At 44.0% G+C, this 22,614-nt stretch overlaps 1 protein-coding gene across 3 annotated transcripts in view; it reads right to left on the bottom strand.

The window, feature by feature from the left end:
• Window positions 1-22,614, bottom strand: part of LOC115458422 (SLAM family member 5-like) — a 276,484-nt gene that overhangs the window by 12,548 nt on the left and 241,322 nt on the right. For 2 of the 3 annotated variants that reach the window (XM_030188375.1, XM_030188377.1), the window contains exon 3: window positions 5,553-5,822. In XM_030188375.1, coding sequence (XP_030044235.1) covers window positions 5,553-5,822 — 270 coding nt within the window. The remainder of the gene's footprint in view (window positions 1-5,552; window positions 5,823-22,614) is intronic. The other variant, XM_030188376.1, reaches the window with a different exon arrangement.

Here is a 22,614-nt window from a genome sequence, read left to right as displayed (position 1 = left end):
AGCTGTCATTGAAGCCCCACTCCAGATCATTCAAATCTGTCCAGCCTTAGAGGTCTTCCCAGCACTGGCTTTGTTCCCCAACTACTAAAGCTATCATTGAAGCCCCACTCCAGATCATTCAAATCTGTCCAGCCTTAGAGGTCTTCCCAGCACTGGCTTTGTTCTCCAACTACTGAAGCTGTCATTGAAGCCCCACTCCAGATCATTCAAATCTGTCCAGCCTTAGAGGTCTTCCCAGCACTGGCTTTGTTCTCCAACTACTGAAGCTGTCATTGAAGCCCCACTCCAGATCATTCAAATCTGTCCAGCCTTAGAGGTCTTCCCAGCACTGGCTTTGTTCTCCAACTACTGAAGCTGTCATTGAAGCCCCACTCCAGATCATTCAAATCTGCCCAGCCTTAGAGGTCTTCCCAGCACTGGCTTTGTTCTCCAACTACTGAAGCTGTCATTGAAGCCCCACTCCAGATCATTCAAATCTGCCCAGCCTTAGAGGTCTTCCCAGCACTGGCTTTGTTCTCCAACTACTGAAGCTGTCATTGAAGCCCCACTCCAGATCATTCAAATCTGCCCAGCCTTAGAGGTCTTCCCAGCACTGGCTTTGTTCTCCAACTACTGAAGCTGTCATTGAAGCCCCACTCCAGATCATTCAAATCTGCCCAGCCTTAGAGGTCTTCCCAGCACTGGCTTTGTTCTCCAACTACTGAAGCTGTCATTGAAGCCCCACTCCAGATCATTCAAATCTGCCCAGCCTTAGAGGTCTTCCCAGCACTGGCTTTGTTCTCCAACTACTGAAGCTGTCATTGAAGCCCCACTCCAGATCATTCAAATCTGCCCAGCCTTAGAGGTCTTCCCAGCACTGGCTTTGTTCTCCAACTACTGAAGCTGTCATTGAAGCCCCACTCCAGATCATTCAAATCTGTCCAGCCTTAGAGGTCTTCCCAGCACTGGCTTTGTTCTCCAACTACTGAAGCTGTCATTGAAGCCCCACTCCAGATCATTCAAATCTGTCCAGCCTTAGAGGTCTTCCCAGCACTGGCTTTGTTCTCCAACTACTGAAGCTGTCATTGAAGCCCCACTCCAGATCATTCAAATCTGTCCAGCCTTAGAGGTCTGCCCAGCACTGGCTTTTCTTCCCAATTACAGGTGTCGCCACCCAATCTCTGCTAAGCTTCTTTGGATCCATTCCTTCTAAACAGGATTCCTTTATTTATTATTATTTGTATTTATTGCATTTGTATCCCACATTCCACCCACCTATTTGCAGGCTCAATGTGGCTTACATAGATTTGTTAACATTGTCATTTCATGATATCAGATACAGTTAGTAATGTGTAGCGATCAAGGAAGGGAAGAGAGAAGAGGGAGGAGAGTGATTAGGGTAGTTATAGAAGGTGGGCGTTCATAATTGAGTGGGCTGGTGAGGTGACTTAGTGAGGCTATAGGTTCTCAATTGTAGGCCTTGTTGAAGATTCCTTCTAAACAGGATTCCTTTGTTTATCTCACACATTTTTTGAATTCTGTTACTGGTTTTATCTCCACCATCTCTCTTGGGAGGGCATTCCAGGTATCTACCATCATTTCTGTTAAAAAGTACTTCCTGATGTTATTCCTAAGTTGCCCCCCCCAACCTAAATTCATGTCCTCTAGTTCTACAACCTTCCCGTCTCTGAAAAAGGTTTGTTTGTAGATTTATAGCTTTCAAATATTTCAATGTCTGTATCCTTTCCTCCAGCTCATCAAGTCTTTCCTTGTACATCTTCTGGCACAAACCTCATACAATTTTCATTTGCTTTACTCTGAACTGCTTCAAGTCATTTTACGTCCTTAGCAAATACAGCCTCCAAACTGAACACAGTACCCCAAGTGGGGCCTCCTCACCAATGACTTGTACAGGGGCGTTAACACTTCCTCTTGTCTGCTTGTTATACCTTTTCTCTTTGCATCCCAACATCTTTCTGGCCATGGCCACTACCTTGTCACATTGTTTCATCACCTTGAGATCCTCAGACACCATCAGCTCAAGGTCGCTCTCCTGAGCTGTGCTTATCAATCTCTTACGTCATATCTTGTATCTTTCCTTTCGATTTCTGCACCCCAGTGCATCATTCTGCACTTCTTTGCATTAAATATTAACTGTCAGACCTTTGATCATTCTTCTAATTTCTCTCTGGGGTATCTACTCTATTGGCGATCTTTGTGTCATCCATTAAAAAAGGCAACTTTTTCCTTCTAAGCCTTCAACATTGTCTTTCACAAATATATTAAATGGAATCAGCCCCAGTACTGACCCCTGAGGCACTCCACTATTCACCTTCCTTTCCTCCATTTACTGCCACCCTCTGTCACCTGTTGGTCAACCAGTTTTCAATCCATTATTATTATTTTGTTATTTTATATTCTATACTGCTTTGCTGTCAAGTATGAGAGGCAGTATATGAAATATAAAAAAACGTAAAATACACAAAACTCTTTTATTCTGATGACCCCTGAAAGTACATAAATAATCTAAAAAGCTTTACAGTAGAATCATATCAAAATTAGGTGGAAAAGCCTCGGAACACCCAGGTTCACATTTAGGACCTTTAATGGCGCAAAACAATCACAGGCATAAAAATCTCTGTAAAAATCTTTATAACTTAAATGCCCATAATTTTTTCAAAAAACACTTCTCTTAAATATATGTCATCTCCAACCTTTCAAGTTTGACGATGACCAGCATTTTGCTGATCTGTTTCAGGGACTAAGGAAACTAACTATACAAAAAGAAAAAAAACCTTACAATTTTGTTAACAGCATAACAATAGTAAAATAACCAAGAATAAACATAAATACAATAAATGAGGTAAACTTGAAAACAGTAAATTGAGCTGAGGGACCAAGAGCAGATGTATGATGGGAGCAGGATGCTCTTGATGTAGATATAAACAAGATGGAGTCGGTCCAGAGGGCGGCTACGAAATTAGTAAGCGGTCTTGAATGCAAAAATTATAGGGACAGGCTTATGAACCTCAACATGTATACGCTGGAAGAGAGGAGGGAGAGAGGAGACATGATAGAAACATTTAAATATCTCAAGGGCATTTACGTACAGGAAGAGAGCCTTTTTCAAACAAAGGAGATCTCTGGAATGAGGGGGCATACGACAAAGTTAAGAGGGAATAGGCTTAGGAGTGACCTAAGGAAGTATTATTTCATAGAAAGGGTGGTGGAGGCGTGGAATGGCCTCCCGGTGGAGGTGGTGGAGTTGAGGACTGTTCTAGAATTTAAAAAGGCATGAGAGAAGCATATGGGATCGCTTAGGAACAGGAAGAATTAGGGGTTACAGAGGATGGGCAGACTGGATGGGTCATGTGGCCTTTATCTGCCGTCATGTTTCTATGTTTCTAACAAAGTGCGTGGTACAGAGTCAGGTGGGATAATTTGCTGGTTAGCTAAACTCAAGGCAAGTTTTTGTATAGTTAAGCAAGAGATAAGGAATTGATCTAAGTTACAGTGTGTGTAGCAAGCTAGTCCAGGTGCAGAATGAGTGTATAGTCAATCACCTGAAGAGAAGGGTAGAGAGAAGTGGAAATGCTGCACATGAATGGAGGGGGCAGTAGATGGAAAATTAGATAGATTTGAGAAGGAGGCAGAAAAATGGAAGAAACCTAAAGTGAAAGATCAGTGCCAAACAGATGTAGGGCAGGAAGAAAAAAGAAAGGAGGCGAGGAAAGAAATAACAAATGGACAGAAGTCCCTGGAAGCAGAGTTAAGAGGGAAGCAGAACCAGAGACAAGGTGATTAGAACAATAAATTCACCAGACAAAAAAAGGTAGGAATAATGATTTGATTTGTTTATTTTGCTGCATTTGTATCCCACATTTTCCCACCTATTTGCAGGCTCAATGTGGCTTACATAGTGCCGGAGATGCGTTTGCAGACTCCGGTGTTAACAAATACAGAGAGATGTTGAGATAAGAAAACGTTCATGTGGTACAGCCACATAAGGTCATCGTACAGAGGGAGAATTGTGTTTTTGTCTTTAGTTTTTTTTTTGTCTTTAGTTTTTTGTTTTAGTTTTTGTCTTTAGTATTAGTTTTTTATTTATTTGTTACATTTGTACCCCACATTTTCCCACCTATTTGCAGGCTCAATGGCTTACATAGTACTGTAGAGGCGTTTGCCAATTTGGTTGATAGCAGATACAAGTTATATTGTGGTCAGATGAGGTAGTCTTCATTTCTATTTTTGTGTACATGTTTTTCTGTGGTCCCCTGTTTTGAATCAGGTGAGAGCCATATTCTGTATCTACGACTGAGGTGAAGGATTCTGCTAGCATGTATATAGTCTGTAGGTATCTGTAACAATCCAGCTTGTTTCAGTTTCTTAGTAGCAAGTATACTGGTGCTCTAGAGCCCAGTTTAATATTTATAGCATTGTCTTTCGAAGGTGGGTTAGGGTTATTATGTTTTGGTAAGTTTCTTGTATAGGTTTTGAATGTTTTTTTTTTTTTTTTTGTCGAGGGGTTTTATGTTATTTTGCAAACTGTCTAGCATGTTTGAAAGTTAAAAATGCTCAGGATTAGTGTAGATTCACCACACAAACAAAAAAATCATCTCTTTTTAACAAAGTATTGAGTTGTAAGCTTTATTGTTTGGGAATATGGAGCTTCGGGGTTTGTATTGAGATTCTGACCAGTTCTGTAGAGAATCCAAACTCCATGCCTACAAAGAATCTGTTGAATGATCCTATCAATTTTAATAGCGGTTTTACTGGATAGTTCAAACTGGCTGGAGGGTGGAAGGTTTGTTTTATGCACAGAAGACTGTGGTGTTTTTTGTTAATTTAAAAGCGGGGTAAAAAGGGGAGTTATGATGTATAGAAATGCCGCTTTGAATTGCCTCCTCACACATACCTAGCAGCACCCAGTCTATACTAGGTCCCAACCACAGGCTCAGACCACCTCTCCTCACTCCATCCTTGGATTCTTTCAGGGAAGAAGACACAATGTGTAGGCTTGCCTGCCCTTTTATACTTCCCTCCAAACCAGGGCCGGTCTTAGCAAGTGCGGGGCCCTGTGCAGACCAATTTGGTGGGGCCCCATCCTAGCCCCGCCCTAGCTCCGCCCCACCCTAGCTCCACCCCATTGATAAGATTATTCTATTTTTAGAATTTTTTTTATTTATGAAATTTCAAATAAAGACAAATGAAGCTAAACTTGTACAAAAAAACTGATTGAAATAATAAGCATAATGCTATCATGAAACCTCCCCTCCCCAGAAGTGGAGTGGCCGAGCCGCGGGATCATCATGAATGATGCGGATGGTCATCCGAGGCGAGCGGAGGCAGAGTGGGGCCCCCTTAGGCGCGGGGCCCTATGCGGTCGCCTCTGCCTAAGACCGGCCCTGCTCCAAACGTGCAAGCTCTGATCTCAGTGACAGTAATAAGATGGCGGAGTAGAATACAGAATATCAAATATGAAATCCCTTTAATAAATAACTGAAAATCATTTGTATAATTTTGGGTGGGGAAGGGCTGAAATATTTTGCTAGGACCTTGCTAGGGACTCTTACCTCCTATACAGAAGCTCCATGGTCTGACCTGTGTAGAGTTCTCACTGACGGGATTCCTTGCTGTACACGTGTATGTGACATTGGTCTCCATGAGATCCAGGGACACATTCAGAAAAGATCCCTCCTGAAATAGTCTACTGTTTTCTGCTGTCCAGTTGTAGTTCACACCTTCTCCATTCTTCACCGTACAATTCAATGCAACGTTGCAGGTTATATTCCCAGAGTCATCTGTGACTTTATAGGGCTCGATAATTGGATTTTGTAACCGACCTGTATGAGTGAAAAAGGCAAAAGGTAGAGGTAAAACTGAAGTAAACTGTGCTTCCTATCATGTCCCATACAGATGGGAAACGATAGGAGGGATGTGACAGGTTTTGCTGAAGTTTCAAACTGGTTAGCGGATCATGGGTTATCGTTAAATTTTGATTAAGATTGAATGATGTTTGTGTTTCTGTGACACACTGTTTCATTATCTCAATATAATAACATGTGGAGGTAGATTTTAGAAAGGATGTTCAGGTCAGTGCGTCGCATGTGGACGTCCGTTTCTCATGTATTTTAGAATTAGTATGATAATGTGCAACTTTCAAACTATACATTAAGTAGAGGAGTGTGGTAGCCGTGTTAGTCCACTCTGTCAGACTGTCATAGTAATGCTTGAATGTTTTCACTTATATACACTGTCAGCTAGCACATTTGCTTATTTCTGATCTGACGAAGAAGGGCAACCTTCGAAAGCTAATCAAGAAATGTATTAAGTTATGTCCAATAAAAAAGGTATCATCTTATTTTCTTTTCCATGTTTTATTTTGTTTGATTTCTATTGATAACCTTAAGAGTGGACTAACACGGCTACCACACTCCTCTATTAGAACAGAATCTGAATACATTATTTTTATATATGTTATTTATGTATTTATAAAATATATATACCCTTTCCTTGGTATGGCAAAATGCCAATCAAGATAGTGTACAAACATAAAACCCCCACATGAAACGTGAAAATCCATTTTACAAACTGAAGTATCCAGACTATGAATGGGGCAAAACAAGGGACACTGACATTGTAGCATCGTAGGTATGTCCCCGTTACAAAATAGTTCTTTTTTTCAAAACACTTCCAGTCATAAATCTTAATGTGTCAATAAATGAAAACTCTCTTAAGTGGATAATCAGGATGTCATTCATAAAGCATATGATTTAGACACTAACATAAATAAGGCAGGAAGCTAGAACATTTAATTCACAAATTTCCCACAATGCCTCAAAGATGTCATCATATGTCCCAATATTTTAACAGCTTTATTGATATCAACAAGAGCACAAGATATAAAAATTCTTCTGAAAACTTCTTAAATAAAAATTACTTATCGTATGACTCCTCTGTATTATTTGTCTATAAAATAGCAGCCAACTAATGTGATTACGTTTCGAGCAAGAAGCTCTGCATCAGGGCTTGCCCTCTCCGTAAAATACATCTAAAAACATACAAAACATGCATCAAAAAGTGAAATTACTGAATGAAAAACATTTTTTTATAACACCCATCCACCAAAGTAACTGACTTACATTCATTTCCCCCAGTAATTCTTCTAGGGAGTAAAAGAATAAAGATGGCACCCAACAACTTATACAAACTTACTATTCAAACTAACCAATCAAAAAAGGGTCACATGTTACTCATTCACCAATCTGAAAACAGCACTAGGATATAACTCTTATCACATAAAGGATTGCCATTTGATGACATAATTTAGACCCTCTGGGGAAAGCGTCTGCAGTCTGTGAATCCAGAATTGTTCTCTATTTGTTAAACACCGGACCAGATCACCCCCCACATGAGAGAGGAGAACGCTGTCAATACTTTGAAATCCAAAATCGAGTGTGCAGCAGCAATCCAATAGTCCACAAGTAGCGACCCCAACTCTATGTGCCTGTAATTGGCTCTTGGGTTCATTCAATGTAAGCTGGATGCAAAGATCTCTGTTGAAGTGGACTAGGTGCAAATAGCAGATGGCAGCCATGACGTCTCTAGACAGAAATGTTTGGGGGGTGGCAACAGGGGACCAGCTAGGTATGTGGGAGAGGGAGCAAGTCAAAGCAACATTTCTGCACATCATAATCCCCTTCTCCCTCCCCCCCCCCCCCCCAACACTTTTAAGTTAGCAATACAACACCGCAGTCTTCTATTCATAAAAGAAACCCTCCAGCCAGTTGAGGCTTCTCTTGGGTCCCTTCAGTCTAAGCCAGATACAAAGACATCTGGCTTAGATTGAACAAACACAAGAGTCGATTACAGACACATAGTTGAGGCTGTTCTTATGGACCTTTGGATTGCTGCTGCACACTCACTTTTGGATTTCAAATGGTGAATTATTAACAGTGTTCCCCTCTCTCATGTGGGGGGTGATCTGGGCCGGTGTTTAACAAATAGAGAACAATTCTGGATTCACAGACTGCAGACGCTTTCCCCAGAGGGTCTAAATTATGCCATCGAATGACGATCCTTTATGAGATAGAGTTATATCCTAGTGCTGTTTTCGGATTGGTGAATGAGTAACATGTGACCCTTTTTTGATTGGTTAGTTTGTATAAATTGTTGGGTGCCGTCTTTATTCTTTTACTCCCTAGAAGAATTACTGGGGGAAATGAATGTAAGTCAGTTACTTTGGTGGATGGGTGTTATATATAAAAATTTCAGTGTAGTAATTTCACTTTTTGATGCATGTTTTGTATGCTTTTAGATGTATTTTATGAAGAACGCAAGCCCTCATGCAGAGCTTCTTGCTTGAAACGGGATTGCATTGGTTGGCTGCTATTTTATGAACAAATAATACAAAGGAGTCATAAGATAAGTAATTGTTATTTATTTATTTAAGAAGTTTCAAGAAGAATTTCAATGTTTTGCATTCTTATTGATGCCAGTAAAGCTGTTAAAATCATTGCCGATGACTTTTGCCACCCCTTATTCTGGGTTTGAGCCACACTCTCCAAATTTTCTGGGGAAGTCCCTGTTTCCATCAAGGAAACTGGTAAATACACCTTATTAAAAGCTGAAGAATTTCTATAAGGTATTTCTTAAGAAAATCCACAGCTGACATTCCCATATCTTTACATACCACTGTTTTCTGCTTTATGCAAAAGGTTTTTTTTTCCCCCTTTCCTATTAGGCTTCTCTCCTTGAATGGCACTATCTGGACAATTCTGGCACAGGTATCAGCAGAGGGAAGCCCTTGATCAGAGAGCTCATGAGGCTATGGCAGCTCTGTAGACCAAAAATACTTATCTGCTCATGCAGTGGACTTTTAACAAAGATCAGGGTAAGGGCCTCCAGAACTGTTTTTTTCCCCTCTCTCTTCTCTTCTTCCCCCAACCAGGGCTGGCTCAAGGGGTTGGGGTGCACTGTGATGGAAACAGTGGCCATGCAGAGCACAACACACTCTTGCCACTATAAAGGCTGAACTGATGAGGCAGATTTATGGTACCCTTGGGCTTTTGTGCACTGAGCCAGTACCTCACCTGGCTCATGCCTTGAGCAGGCCTTGCCTCCAACTTCCACCCCATCATTCTCTCTCTGCCCTCTCAGCTCCACCCTTGTTCTCTCTATTTCTCTGTTTCTCCTCCACCCTCACATTCTATTTCTCTTTCTCCTCTCCACCTCCACATTCTCTGTCTTTCCTCCCATATTCTCTCTCTTCCCCTTCCATCCCCTTCTCCCACATCTTTCTTTTTCTCTCCTTCAGCTCCCCTCCTGTGCTTGCTCCCTCTCATCACCTCTCCCCTATTCTTTCTTCTTGCAGTAAGTCTGTGCCTGTGGTAAAAAATCTGCAAGGACCTCTCCCCCTGCCAGCAGCCATTGCAGCCTTGTTCAAATCTTCTCCTGGCAGAGGATGGTTTTCCTGCCAGCAGGTTCCTTCAATCTTCTCTGTAGCCACTTCCTTGCTCTGCTGGTGGGACTTGGGGTTCCTGGTGGCAACCCATCTTTACTACAGCAGCGACCTTTCTTTTCTCCTCTGCCCGCAGGGCTTGGCATCACCATTGGCAGCTGCTACTCATTTTTGCCAATGCCATGGCCTTGCTGAGTTCTTTTTGCTGGAGGGTTTTGGGGTCCATTGTATACAATTCTTTCAAGGATATTCATTGTGGATATCATGAAACCGGACTGGCTAGGGAGTGCATGAGAAACCCTGCTTTACAGACTCTTGTGTAGAAGTTTATAAAGTGGGTCCTGCCCACCTAAGTCATGCTCAGCAGGCCGGACATCAATATTCAATGGCACTTAACCAGGCAGTGCCATTGAATGTTGGCTCTTACTGTCCGTGCAGGAGAGGGTCATTTTGAAGGTAGAGTTGGGGATGAGCTAGGAGTTATGCAAATGGTGGCACTAAATATCAGCTGATACATACATAACTACTGGGTAGTGACCTGAAACATCCCCCTTCTGCCCCTCCCCACAACATACCTTAACAGGTCTGGTGGTCTATTGGTTGTTGGAACAGGAGTGACCTCACTCATTCCTGCCCCTTGTGCCTCCTGATTGAAAATGGCCACCATGACCGCTAGTGGCAGTCTTGCAATATTACCATTAGGTTTCAGCCTCTAGCAGTAGTACTAGGAGACTACCACTAGAGGTCCTGCCCCAATGGCCACTAAACCACCAGGCCAGTTAAGGTAGGCTTGGGAGGGGGGTGCAGGAGTGGGGATTGACCTGTGTCGATGGGGCAGAAGGGAAGAAACATGGACTCCTCCTGTGGTCAGCACATGTCTGGTCAGAGCAGGATATTCAGTGCCATTACTGGAATATGACCTGGCATTGTATAACTAGGCCCAACTCAACCATTTAAAAAAACACTGACTGCCAGTGGCTGAATATTGACTGGAATGAATATAATAATGTGAACAAAACAGTTTATTACATTGAGTAAAACAATTACACAAATATAACAAGAGGAGAGTCTAAAATCTGAAAACTTACTGAATACATGAAGTTTATATTCCCTTTTGGAGACTTCAGTTGAATTTATTGTTATCTCAGCCGTGTAGGATCCTCCATCTTCCTCTCTCAGATTCTGGATTTGTAAAGAGAAGTTGCCATCAGGCATTCTCAGTCGCCCTTCAAAATGGGAATTAATGATGTCCAGTCCATTTCTCTCCTTTATTAGGGCAATAATACCTCCAGTTTCAGAACGCCAGAAGATGGCAACCTTCACTCCTTGGGGAATCTTAAGAGGTAAAGTGACTGACTCTCCCAGAATCCCGAACACATCCCGGGGGTCTCCTGTATCCTGAGAGTGTCCTGCACCTGATAACACAGAACAAAGAGAAGTATAAGGAGAGAAATCCATTTTCCCAGTCTTAAAAATTAAAGCTTTGGCTGTATTTTCATTTCAGCTTTGGCTCACACAAGACTATTCTTTATGTTACGTTACATGACTTTTCTATTCCGCAATAACCAAAAATAGTTCTATGCAAATCACATAATCAAGCTAACCAGACCAATAATCCTGGAATTACAATAAAAATTTAGTCAGAAATATTCTCCAAATAAATGAGTCTTGAGATTCTTATGGAAGGTCTATAAAATAATGAGTGGAGTTGAACGGGTAGATGTGAAGCGTCTGTTTACTCTTTCCAAAAATACTAGGACTAGGGGGCATGCGATGAAGCTACAATGTAGTAAATTTAAAACGAATCAGAGAAAATGTTTTTTCATTTGATGTGTAATTAAACTCTGGAATTCGTTGCCAGAGAATGTGGTAAAGGTGGTTAGCTTAGCAGAGTTTAAAAAAGGTCTGGATGACTTCCTAAAGGAAAAGTCCATAGACCGTTATTAAATGGACTTGGGGATAATCCACTATTTCTGGGATAAGTAGTATAACATTTTTTGTACTTTTTTGGGATGTTGCCAGGTATTTGTGACCTGGATTGGCCACTGTTGGAAACAGGATGCTGGGTTCGATGGACCTTTGGTCTTTCCCAATATGGTAATACTTATGTACTTAAGATCAAATAGTTTGATAGAACACGAATTGGCTTTGGTAGCAAGTTCCACACAAAAGCAACTTGATAGCACAATAAAGAATCAAAATCTTTTAACCTGTTTAGGTGATGTAAAACAAAGTAACCTTTGGTTACGAGTCCTACTACTAACACCATTAGAAAGAAGACCTACCCAATCAGTCAGATAAAATGTAGCATTGCCATACAAAAATCTGAAAAGCTTAAGGTACAGAGTTTAATTAGTACTCTGGCTTGCACAGGCAACCAATGTAATTTCTTGAGGAATGAAGAAACAGAATCAGATCTTCTAGCAGAAAATATCAATCTAGCAGCTGTATTTTGCACCACCTTGCAAGTGTTTTATCAAGGTTTTAGAACAGCTCAAATAAACAGTGATACAGGAGTCTAACCTAGACAGTATCGGGAAATGAATCTAGGTGCCATCGTTGATGATACATTGTAACCCTCTGCTCAGTGTGCGGCAGCAGCTAAGAAAGCAAATAGAAGGTTAGATGTTATTAGGAAAGAAATGGAAAACAAAACTGAGGACATTATAATGCCTTTGTATCGCTCCATGGTGCGACTGCACCTTGAATATTGTGTTCAATTCTGGTCAGCGCATCTCAAAAAAGTTATAGTGGAATTAGAAAAGATACGGAGAAGGGTGACGAAAATGATACCTGGCAAGATCCCAAAAAAGTACAAAACATTTTATGTTGCTTATCCCTGAAATAAACAGTGGATTTTCCCCCAAGTCCATTTTAATAATGGTCTGTGGACCTTTCCTTTAGGAAGCCGTCCAAACCTTTTATAAACACTGCTAAGCTAACCGCCTTTAACACATTCTCTGGCAACGAATTCCAGAGTTTAATTATATGTTGAGTGAAGAAAAATTTTCTACGATTCATTTTAAATTTACTACTTTGTAGCTTCATTGCATGCCCCCTAGTCCTAGTATTTTTGAAAAGAGTAAACAGATGCTTCATGTCTACCCGTTCCACTCCACTCATTATTTTATAGACCTCTATCATATCTCCCCTCAGCCATCTTTTCTCCAAGCTGAAGAGCCCTAGCCGCTTTAGCCTTTCCTCATAGGGAAGTCATTCCATCCCCTTTATCATTTTTTGAGATGCGGTGACCAAAATTGAACACAATATTCGAGGTGCGGTCGCACCATGGAGTGATACAAAGGCATTATAACATCCTCATTTTGGTTTTCCATTCCTTTCCTAATAATACCTGATATTCTATTTGCTTTCTTTGCTGCCAGAACACACTGAGCAGAAGGTTTCAACGTATCATCAACGACGACACCTAGCTCTCTTTCTTGGTCCGTGACTCCTAACGTGGAACCTTGCATGATGTAGCTATAATTCGGGTTCTCTTTCCCATGTGCATCACTTTGCACTTACTCACTTTAAATGTCATCTGCCGTTTAGACGCCCAGTCTCCCAAGGTCCTCTTGTAATTTTTCACAATCATCTTGCGAGTTAACAGCTTTGAATAACTTTGTCGTCAGCAAATTTAATTACCTCACTAGTTACTCCCATCTCTAGGTCATTTATAAATATGTTAAAAAGCAGCGGTCCTAGCACAGACCCCTGGGGAACCCCACTAACTACCCTTCTCCATTGAGAATACTAACCATTTAACCCTACTCTCTGTTTTCTATCCTTTAACCCATTCTTAATCCACAATAGAACACTACCTCCTATCCCATGACTCTCCAATTTCCTCTGGAGCCTTTCATGAGGTACTTTGTCAAACGCCTTTAGAAAATCCAGATACACAGTATCAACTGGCTCACCTTTATCCACATGTTGGTTCACCCCTTCAAAGAAATGTAATAGATTGGTGAGGCAAGATTTCCCTTCACTAAATCCATGTTGGCTTTGTCTCATTAATCCATGCTTTTGAATATGCTCAATTGTCTGAAGCATAAGTGGATCTTGGATGGGCCATCCTCCTTGCAGATGTTTTCATGTGTGCGTAAATCTGCGGTTTGTTATATTTCATCTTTGACAGCTGATTTGTACGACCACCTGAACTTCCGGAAAGCACTAAAAACCAACCTGTTCAAAAAGGCATACCCATCGGACCCAACCTAAATGCCTAAACCTCGCAACACAACAAAATCAAAGCTTGTAATAGACTCTACACAACTCGTCCTCTCTACGATTCCCCAATGTGTCTATAACTCATGAACCTTATTCATCTACTACAACTCTCTGTATTTGTTCATACCGTTATTGGCGATCGCCTTTACGGTACTATGTAAGCCACATTGAGCCTGCAAATAGGTGGGAAAATGTGGGATACAAATGTAACAAGTAATAATAGTTGCCACCTTTTCCTCTAAATAGGTGGCAAGAATGGTAGCAGACGGCAAGATATAATGGTACTATTACAAAGATGATCTACAAGATGAAATAACTTTATTTAATTATTTATTGCATTTGTATCCCGCATTTTCCCACCTCTTTGCAGGCTCAATGTGGCTTACAATACATCATGAATAATGGAAATACACGATAAGATGGATATTTAGTTTTACAGACAGATCTTGGGTGACATGATTATGGAAAGACAAGATAGTAGTCTTAAAAGCAGATACACTAAGTCTTTCTGGATATATGTGGAGGAGTTCACATTTGTTGGTCTTTGTGGTATGCCTTGTTAAACAGATGGGTCTTCAGTAGTTTGTAGAAGTTAGTATGAACATTTAAGTGATTATTCCCTATTTGATTTGAATAGAATTCATGTTTCTTTTAAATTATCAATTGTTTCTATAGTGATATCTTTGATCACCAGACCTTTTTATTTTCAGGAGACAAAGATTTTCTCCAAACTCATTCATACTTCCTATAATCTTGTTTTAAAGGTGAAAGTTCATCATCAGTACATTTCTGTGACTCACACAAAATCTTAATCTTAGTTTTATAAAGTGCTATATCGTCAAGTATATGTATAACTTAATTTATTGATCTCTCTAGAGTTTGTGCAATCAGGAACCAATGAGGTATGACTTATCTCTGTGGCTGCTGACCTTTGACCTCCTGGAGGCAGCTGAAAAGCTAATGGGCTGATATTGAAAGGCACTTATCAGGTTTGCCAACACTGTTGGGTGAATAAGTAGTGGCCAGTGGAATAAAGTCCATAGACCATTATTAAATTTACCTGTGAAATCCACTGCTTATTTCTGGGATAAGCTGCATAAAATGTGATGAACTTTTCAGGATCTTGCCAGGTACTTGTAGCCTGGATTGGCCACTGTTGGAAACAGGATGCTGGGCTTGATGGACCTTTGGTCTGTACCAGTATGGCAATACTTATGTACTTAAATGTCATCTAAAATGTGAATAGAGCTTCATCCCACCAAGGCAATCAGACAGAATGCTCTGGGGCAGGCTGTAAATAGCCAAGGGGGATCGCTGCACTGCTGTGGCTCTATGGAAGCTACTTTTGCAGGTACACGGGGAGGGCAGTGGGATTGGCAGACTGAGTCCACGGGCTGGCAGAGGGAAGGAAGGAAGAGAAGGAACAGTTTTTAGACCCTGGAGGTGGAAGGGAGAGAAAGAGGTGCTGACCTAGGTGAGGGCCTCATATATAAGATGACTCTGATTTTTAAAAAACTTTTTTTTTTTTTTTTGGGGGGGGGGGGGGGCAAAATTTCTAGACTTATAGTCTATAGTCGACTATGAGGGGCATAACCGAAAGGGACGCCCAAATTTTGCTGAGGACGTCCTCGCAAAACGTCCTGGCGAAGGGGCGGGCAAACCAGTATTATCGAAACAAGATGGACGTCCATCTTTCGTTTCGATAATATGGTCGGATATGCCCAAATCTTGAAATTTAGGTCATCCCTAGAGATGGTCGTTTCTGATTTTTGGCGATAATGGAAACCAAGGATACCCATCTCAGAAACGACCAAATGCAAGCCCTTTGGTCATGGGAGGAGCCAGCATTCGTAGTGCACTGGTCCCCCTGACATGCAAGATCACCAACTGGGCACCCTAGGGGCCACTGCAGTGGACTTCAGAAATTGCTCCCAGGTACATAGCTCCCTTACCTTGTGTGCTGAGCCCCCCCAACCCCCCCCCCAAAACCTACCACCCACAACTGTACACCACTACCTTACAGGTGAAGGGGGGCACCTAGATGTGGGTATAGTGGGTTTGTGATGGGTTTTGGAGGGCTACCATTTATCACCACAAGTGTAACAGGTAGGGGGAGATGGGCTTGGGTCCGCCTGCCTGAAGTGCACTGCACCCACTAAAACTGCTCCAGGTACCTGCATACTGCTGCGATGGAGCTGAGTATGGCATTTGAGGCTGGCACAAAATATTTTTAAAGATGTTTTTTGAGGGTGGGAGGGGGTTAGTGACCACTGGGGGAGTAAGGGGAGGTGATCCCCGATTCATTCCGGTGGTCAGTTTGAGCACCTTTTTGTGGCTTGGTCGTAAGAAAATCTAGACCAGGTTAAAAGTCGTCCAAGTGCTCGTCAGGGACGCCCTTTTTTTCCGATTATGGGTCGAGGACGCCCGTGTGTTAGGCACGCCCAAGTCCTGCCTTTGCTATGCCTCCGTGAACTTTGGTCGTCTCCGTGACGGAAAGCAGTTGAGGACACCCAAAATCAGCTTTCGATTATGCCTATTTGGGCGACCCTGTGAGAAGGACGCCTATCTTCCCATTTGTGTTGAAAGATGGGTGTCCGCTTTCGAAAATGAACCCGTATATATATGGCACGTGGGCCCCCGCTGAATATCGGCTGGGATCCATTTAAGGTGCTCTGCTCTTCCAAATTCCCCCTCCCTCCCACCCAGCATTAATTAAAGGCTGACCGAGGTCCCCTGCTCACCCCCCCCCCGTAGGCTCCCGGGCCTGCTTGTAAATATTTGGTGGTCCAGTGAGGTCCAATGGGCAGAAGCAATGCCCACTCACTCCTGCCTGTCATGGTAGTATTGTAAAATGGCTGCCACAACCTCTTGGGGGTAAAAAAACAAAAACATGCACAAAAAACTACAACACTTGAAGCTGCTCTTATACACTGCTGTCATGCCACCATCTTGGACTCACCAAGCTATCTCTTACCTTAATGCATTTTGAGTTAAGGGCTCCAAGTTAAAATGGCAAAGCCATGATAAGGTAAATCTAAAGTAGTTGTGATTCTTATTGTATATTTTATCTGGCTGTGCTGATGATATTATAAGCTCTTAAAAAGCAGACACTGTCAATTATATGTGTACTAGTAAAAAAGGCCCGTTTCTGTCAGAAATGAAATGGGCGCTAGCAAGGTTTTCCTCAGAGTGTATGTTTGAGAAAGAGTGTGTGTGAAACATGGAGTGTGTGTGTCAGAGAGAGAGAAAGAGTGTGTCAGTGTTTGTGTGTGAGAGAGAGTGTGTGTAATGAAACGGGCGGTAGCAAGTGTGTGTGTTTGTGACAGAGAGAGAGAGAGAGTGTGTGTGTGGGAATGATAGTGTGTGCCAGGGTGCTCCCCTCCCCTAAGGTGGACCCCCTCCCCGAAGGTGGCCCCCTTCCCTCCCTGCCAGATGCAAGTGTGTGTTTGTGACAGACAGAGAGAGTGAGTGAGTGTGTGCGAGTGTGTTTGTGAGAGAGAGAATGAGAGTGTGTGCCAGTGCCTGCCTGCCTGCCTGCCAAGGGGCCTCCCCCCCCCCTCTCCCCACCTCCTACTCCTCCTCCAGCCCTCCCTGCCTCTTGATCCACGACCCTTGTTACTCCTCCCCCTGCCTGCTACACACCCACCTTCTCCTCAGTCTTCTCAGGTGCTTCGTTGTTTTTTGAAAGGCGGCAGCTTTGGGATCACGGCGGATCAGCTGTTTGGATGGCAGGGTCGGGAGGGCACAGGTGCTTTGTTGTTTTTTGGAGGGTGGCATCTTCGGGATCGCGGCGGATCAGCTGTTTGGATGGCAGGGTCGGGAGGGCGCAGGTTCTTTGTTGTTTTTTGGAGGGTGGCATCTTCGGGATCGCGGCGGATCAGCTGTTTGGATGGCAGGGTCGGGAGGGCGCTTCCTGGGAGTGTTTCGGGAGGTTGGCTGCCAGTCTGGAGCGATTCCTAGGCAGGGGGAGGAGTAGGGAAACAAGCGTATTTCCCTACTCCTCCCCCTGCCTAGGTCGCTGTTTGTTGCTGTGCGTCGGGCTGGTGACCTCACCCGAGGCGCAGCCAATCAGTGGGATGATCTACAGCAGTAATCAGACCACCTCCTCGGAGAGCCACGGTTCCAGGCAACTGTAGAACGTTGGAGGTGAGAATTATTATATAGGATTGTAGTAATATAGAAATAATAATAACATAGTAGATGACGGCAAATAAAGACCTGTACAGTCCATCCAGTCTGCCCAACAAGATAAACAAACATAGCATAAAATACGATGTGATACTTCATGTGTATATTTGATCGTCATTTGTCTTTGCCATTTTCAGGGCACAGACTAAGTACTTAAGCACCGCCATACCGGGAAAAGACCAAGGGTCCATCAAGCCCAGCATCCTGTCTCCGACAGTTACCAATCCAGGCTTCAAGAGCCCGGCAAAACCCAGATTGTAGAAGTCTGCCTGGCACTGGCCTAGTTCTCCAACTTCTGAAGCTGTCATCGAAGTTCCACTCCAGCCCATCCAAATCTGACCAGCCACAATTAGGGCACAGACCGTAGAAGTCTGCCTAGGACGGGCTTTGTTTCTCAATTACTGGTGTTGCCATCTAATTACCCTTAAGTTTGTTTGCTTCTATTCTTGCCACACAGAATTTCTTTGTGTTTATCCCAGGCATTTATGAATTCTGTTACCATTTTCATCTCTGCCACCTGCCACGAGAGGGCATTCCAGGCAAGGGCGTAGTCAGACTTTGGCTGGAGGGGGGTCCAGAGCCCGAGGTGAGGGGGCACATTTTAGCTCCCCCCCAGGTGCTACCGACTCCCCCAATTGCAGAACCCCCCCCCCCCCCCCCGCCACCACCAACTTTGACCCCCCCCCCCCCCCACCGACAACCCTCCCACCCCCCCTCCCGCTGCCAATCCTCCCCCACCGCCACCGTCGCCTACCTTTGGTGGCAGGGGACCTCAACCCCTGCCAGCTGAGGTCCTGTTTTTCCGGCGCAAGGCTTCGTTCTGTTTCTGAGTCTGACGTCATGTCATGCATGTCACACTCAGAAACAGAACGAAGCCTTGCGCCGGAAGAAGAGGACCTCGGCTGGCGGGGGTTGGGGTCCCCCGCCAGCAAGGTAGGCGATGGCGGGTTGGCGGCAGGAGGGGGGTCGAGAGGGTCGTCGGCAGGGGGTCCAGGCCCCCATGGCCCCATATAGCTATGCCACCGATTCCAGGTATCTACCACCCTCTCTGTGAACAAGTACTTCCTGACGTTATTGCTAAGTAGGCCCTCCTGCAACCTAAATTCATGTCCTCTAGTGATATTGCCTTTCTGTCTCTGTTTGTAGAATGCTTGTGTCTGCCTGCCCTAACACAGTACTCCTTATGTATAGTGATTTCACACAAAGCAGCCAGTTACCTGCCATTACCCCAAGGGCACCAAGAGCAGGGCTTTTTTGAGGGGGTACTCAGTACCGGCACCTTTTCCATTGTCTGCTAAAATTGACTCATGGACCCTAAGTTTTAATGAAAGAGCTCAGGCTCTACACACCAATTCTGCCTTGTCAGAGATTCTGTGACTGGTTGCAGGGGGCCTGGCCATTGTGGGGTGGGTCCCTTAGTGATCACCCCAACCCTGAAGGGTGGCCTTGCATTTGAGTACCAGCTCCTTTTTTTGCTAGAAAAAATGCACTGACCAAAAGTGTTGTCTGAACTGGATTCAGCATGATTTAACAATGGTCAGAACATGTGCAATCTGCTGACCCTGACTCAGGTCGAGGGGGAAGTGGAGTCATGCGTTCCATCCAGAGGGCTTTGCGTTTTATGGAAATGAAACTCTGACTGGGCAATATGTTCTTCTGTTTTTGAAGCTCCTTAGAATCTTAGATTAAAATAGATCTTAGCAGTTGACAAAATATGTTTTAAAAATATCTTTTAAAATAAAGTTTAATTTTTTGTTTAATGGTCAATATTCATAATGAAATGACCTCTGACCGGTTACATCACTATCATAGTAATATAGTAGATAATGGCAGATAAAGATCTGCACGGTCCATCCAGTCTACCTGAGAAGATAAACTCATTACATAAGGTATGATCTCGGCTAAGCTCCTGAGGATCCCTTCCTTCTGAACAGGATTCCTTTATGTTTATCCCACGCATGTTTGAATTCCGTTACCGTTTTTGTTTCCACCACCTCCTGCGGGAGGGCATTCCAAGCATCCACCACCCTCTCCGTGAAAAAATACTTTCAAATATTTGATACAGACGTTCAAATATTTGAAAGGTATTAATCTGCAAACGAACCTTTTCCGGAGATGGGAAGGTGGTAGAACGAGAGGACATGAAATGAGATTGAAGGGGGGCAGACTCAAGAAAAATGTCAGGAAGTATTTTTTCACAGAGAGAGTAGTGGATGCTTGGAATGCCCTCCCGCGGGAGGTGGTGGAAATGAAAATGGTAACGGAATTCAAACATGTGTGGGATAAGCATAAAGGAATCCTGTTCAGAAGGAATGGATCCTAAGGAGCTTAGCCGAGATTGGATGGCAAAGCCGGTGGCGGGAGACGGAGATAGTGCTGGGCAGACTTATACGGTCTGTGCCAGAGCCGGTGGTAGGAGGCGGGGCTGGTGGTTGGGAGGCGGGGATAGTGCTGGGCAGACTTATACGGTCTGTGCCAGAGCCGGTGGCGGGAGACGGAGATAGTGCTGGGCAGACTTATACGGTCTGTGCCAGAACCGGTGGTGGGAGGCGGGCCTGGTGGTTGGGAGGCGGGGATAGTGCTGGGCAGACTTATACGGTCTGTGCCCTGAAAAGGACAGGTACAAATCAAGGTAGGGTATACACAAAAAGTAGCACATGTGAGTTTATCTTGTTGGGCAGACTGGATGGACCGTGCAGGTCTTTTTCTGCTGTCATCTACTATGTTACTATGATATGATACTTCATTTGTATACCTGACCTTGATTTGTCCTTCCAACCAAAAGAAGGTCCAAGTCTCCCACAAAGCACACGTAAAACAACAAAAAGAGCGGAAGAAAAACCAAAACAGACCAGATAAAAACCATAAGAGTAAGAGCAACAAAGAAGTTTATTAGGACCCTACACGGTCTGTGTTTCGGCCAACCGGCCTTCTTCAGGGGTCTTCAAATTAACGTATACAGAGTGGCTCCTGAATTCTCAAGGAATGAAAAGCATAAACTTTACTGGTGGGGATTCTCAAGCTCCATCAACTGCCTTTTCTGTCAGAACCCAAGACCATACTGCCTGAGAAGCAAGGAAGCAAGCAAACCCCATACCATTTTCATTGTTTTTCTCTGAACTGCTTCCAGTCTTTTTACATCCTTAGCAAGATGCGGCCTCCAAAACTGAACACAATACTCCAAGTGGGGCCTCACCAATGGCTTGTACAGGGGCAAGGGTGGACCAATCATTCGAGTAAACGGGTAGTGCCCGAGGGCCCAGAGACTCTGCCCGGATGCTCGCCACACACTACAGGTCTCTCCGGTCCTACTTTTAAAGGTGTGCTGCTGGTGATCGAGTGGCACCGCCGTACTTTAAAAATGGCGGCCGAGACTCCCTAAGGAAGTCTCGCAAGACTGTCGAGACCCGTGAAACTACATGGCGGTGCTGGCAGGCGAGGGAATAGCAGCAGTGCAGTAGGCAGGAAAGAACATACTCCTCCCCCACAGAGACCACTAGGCCAGCAGGGCAGTAGGAGGGGAGCAGTGTAGCGGTAGGGAGGGTGTCGGGCAGCGGCCAAGTGGGGGGCCCAGACCACCCTCAGTGCCTGGGGAACCAGACCACTCCCAGTCTGCCCCTGTACAGGGACATCAACACCTCCTTTCTTCTGCTGGTTATACCCCTCTCTATGCAGCATAGCATCCTTCTGGCCACGGCCTTGTCGCTTAACTTTCAGCCATTTATGAGGGAGGTCACCCTGGCCGGTTCCCCCAAATAGTCATTTTTCTCTTAGATGCTAACCGCTAATTTTCAGCAGAGATAACCAGTTGACTGCTGCTGAAAGACAATTAATTAACCAGCCATGGCTTTATGCAGTAACCCATGTGGTTAAATAATTAATTTATTTATTTAGATTTTGCTCAAACCTTTTTCAGTAGTAGCTCAAGGTGAGTTACATTCAGGTACTCTGGATATTTCTCCGTCCCAGGAGGGCTCACAATCTAAGTTTGTACCTGAGACAATGGAGGGTTAAGTGACTTGCCCAAGATCACAAGGAGCAGCGGCGGGATTTGAACCGGCCACCTCTGGATTGCAAGACCGGTGTTCTAACCACTAGGCCACTCCTCCACTCAGCAACATTCCATGTAGAATCTCCAATAATAGCAACGTTCGATGTTCCACTGCACTAACCACTAGGCTACTCCTCCATTAGCAACATTCCATGTAGAAGCCTGCCCTTGCAGATCAGCAGTGCGGCCGCGCAGGCTTCTGCGAATCTGACGTCCTGCACGTACGTGCAGGACGTCAGACTCACAGAAACAGAAGCCTGCGCGGCCGCACTGCTGATCTGCAAGGGCAGGCTTCTGTTCAGGAGGGCTCACAATCTAAGTTTGTACCTGAGGCAATGGAGGGTTAAGTGACTTGCCCAAGATCACAAGGAGCAGCGGCGGGATTTGAACCAGCCACCCCTGGATTGCAAGACCAGTGCTCTAACCACTAGGCCACTCCTCCACTCTGAATATCAACTTTACCAGCTATGTGTTAGCCAGCGTCGTATAAACCGAATATTCAATTTCAAAGCCTGGACATGGCCCAGCATTGAAAATCTGGGAATAACGCTGGTGATGGTCAGCAAATTGCTCACTGCCGCCAGCTCAATATTTATTTATCTAGACAAATTTGATATACCGCCCTAACTAATAGATCTAGGCAGTGTACAATAATAAGAAATATAAGAAGTAGTGAAAAGAACTCCATTAAAATGATAAGAAAGTA

Source organism: Microcaecilia unicolor, chromosome 14 (assembly GCF_901765095.1).
Source record: "Microcaecilia unicolor chromosome 14, aMicUni1.1, whole genome shotgun sequence".
NCBI lineage: Eukaryota > Metazoa > Chordata > Amphibia > Gymnophiona > Siphonopidae > Microcaecilia > Microcaecilia unicolor.
This window is presented reverse-complemented; position numbering and strand designations above follow the sequence as displayed.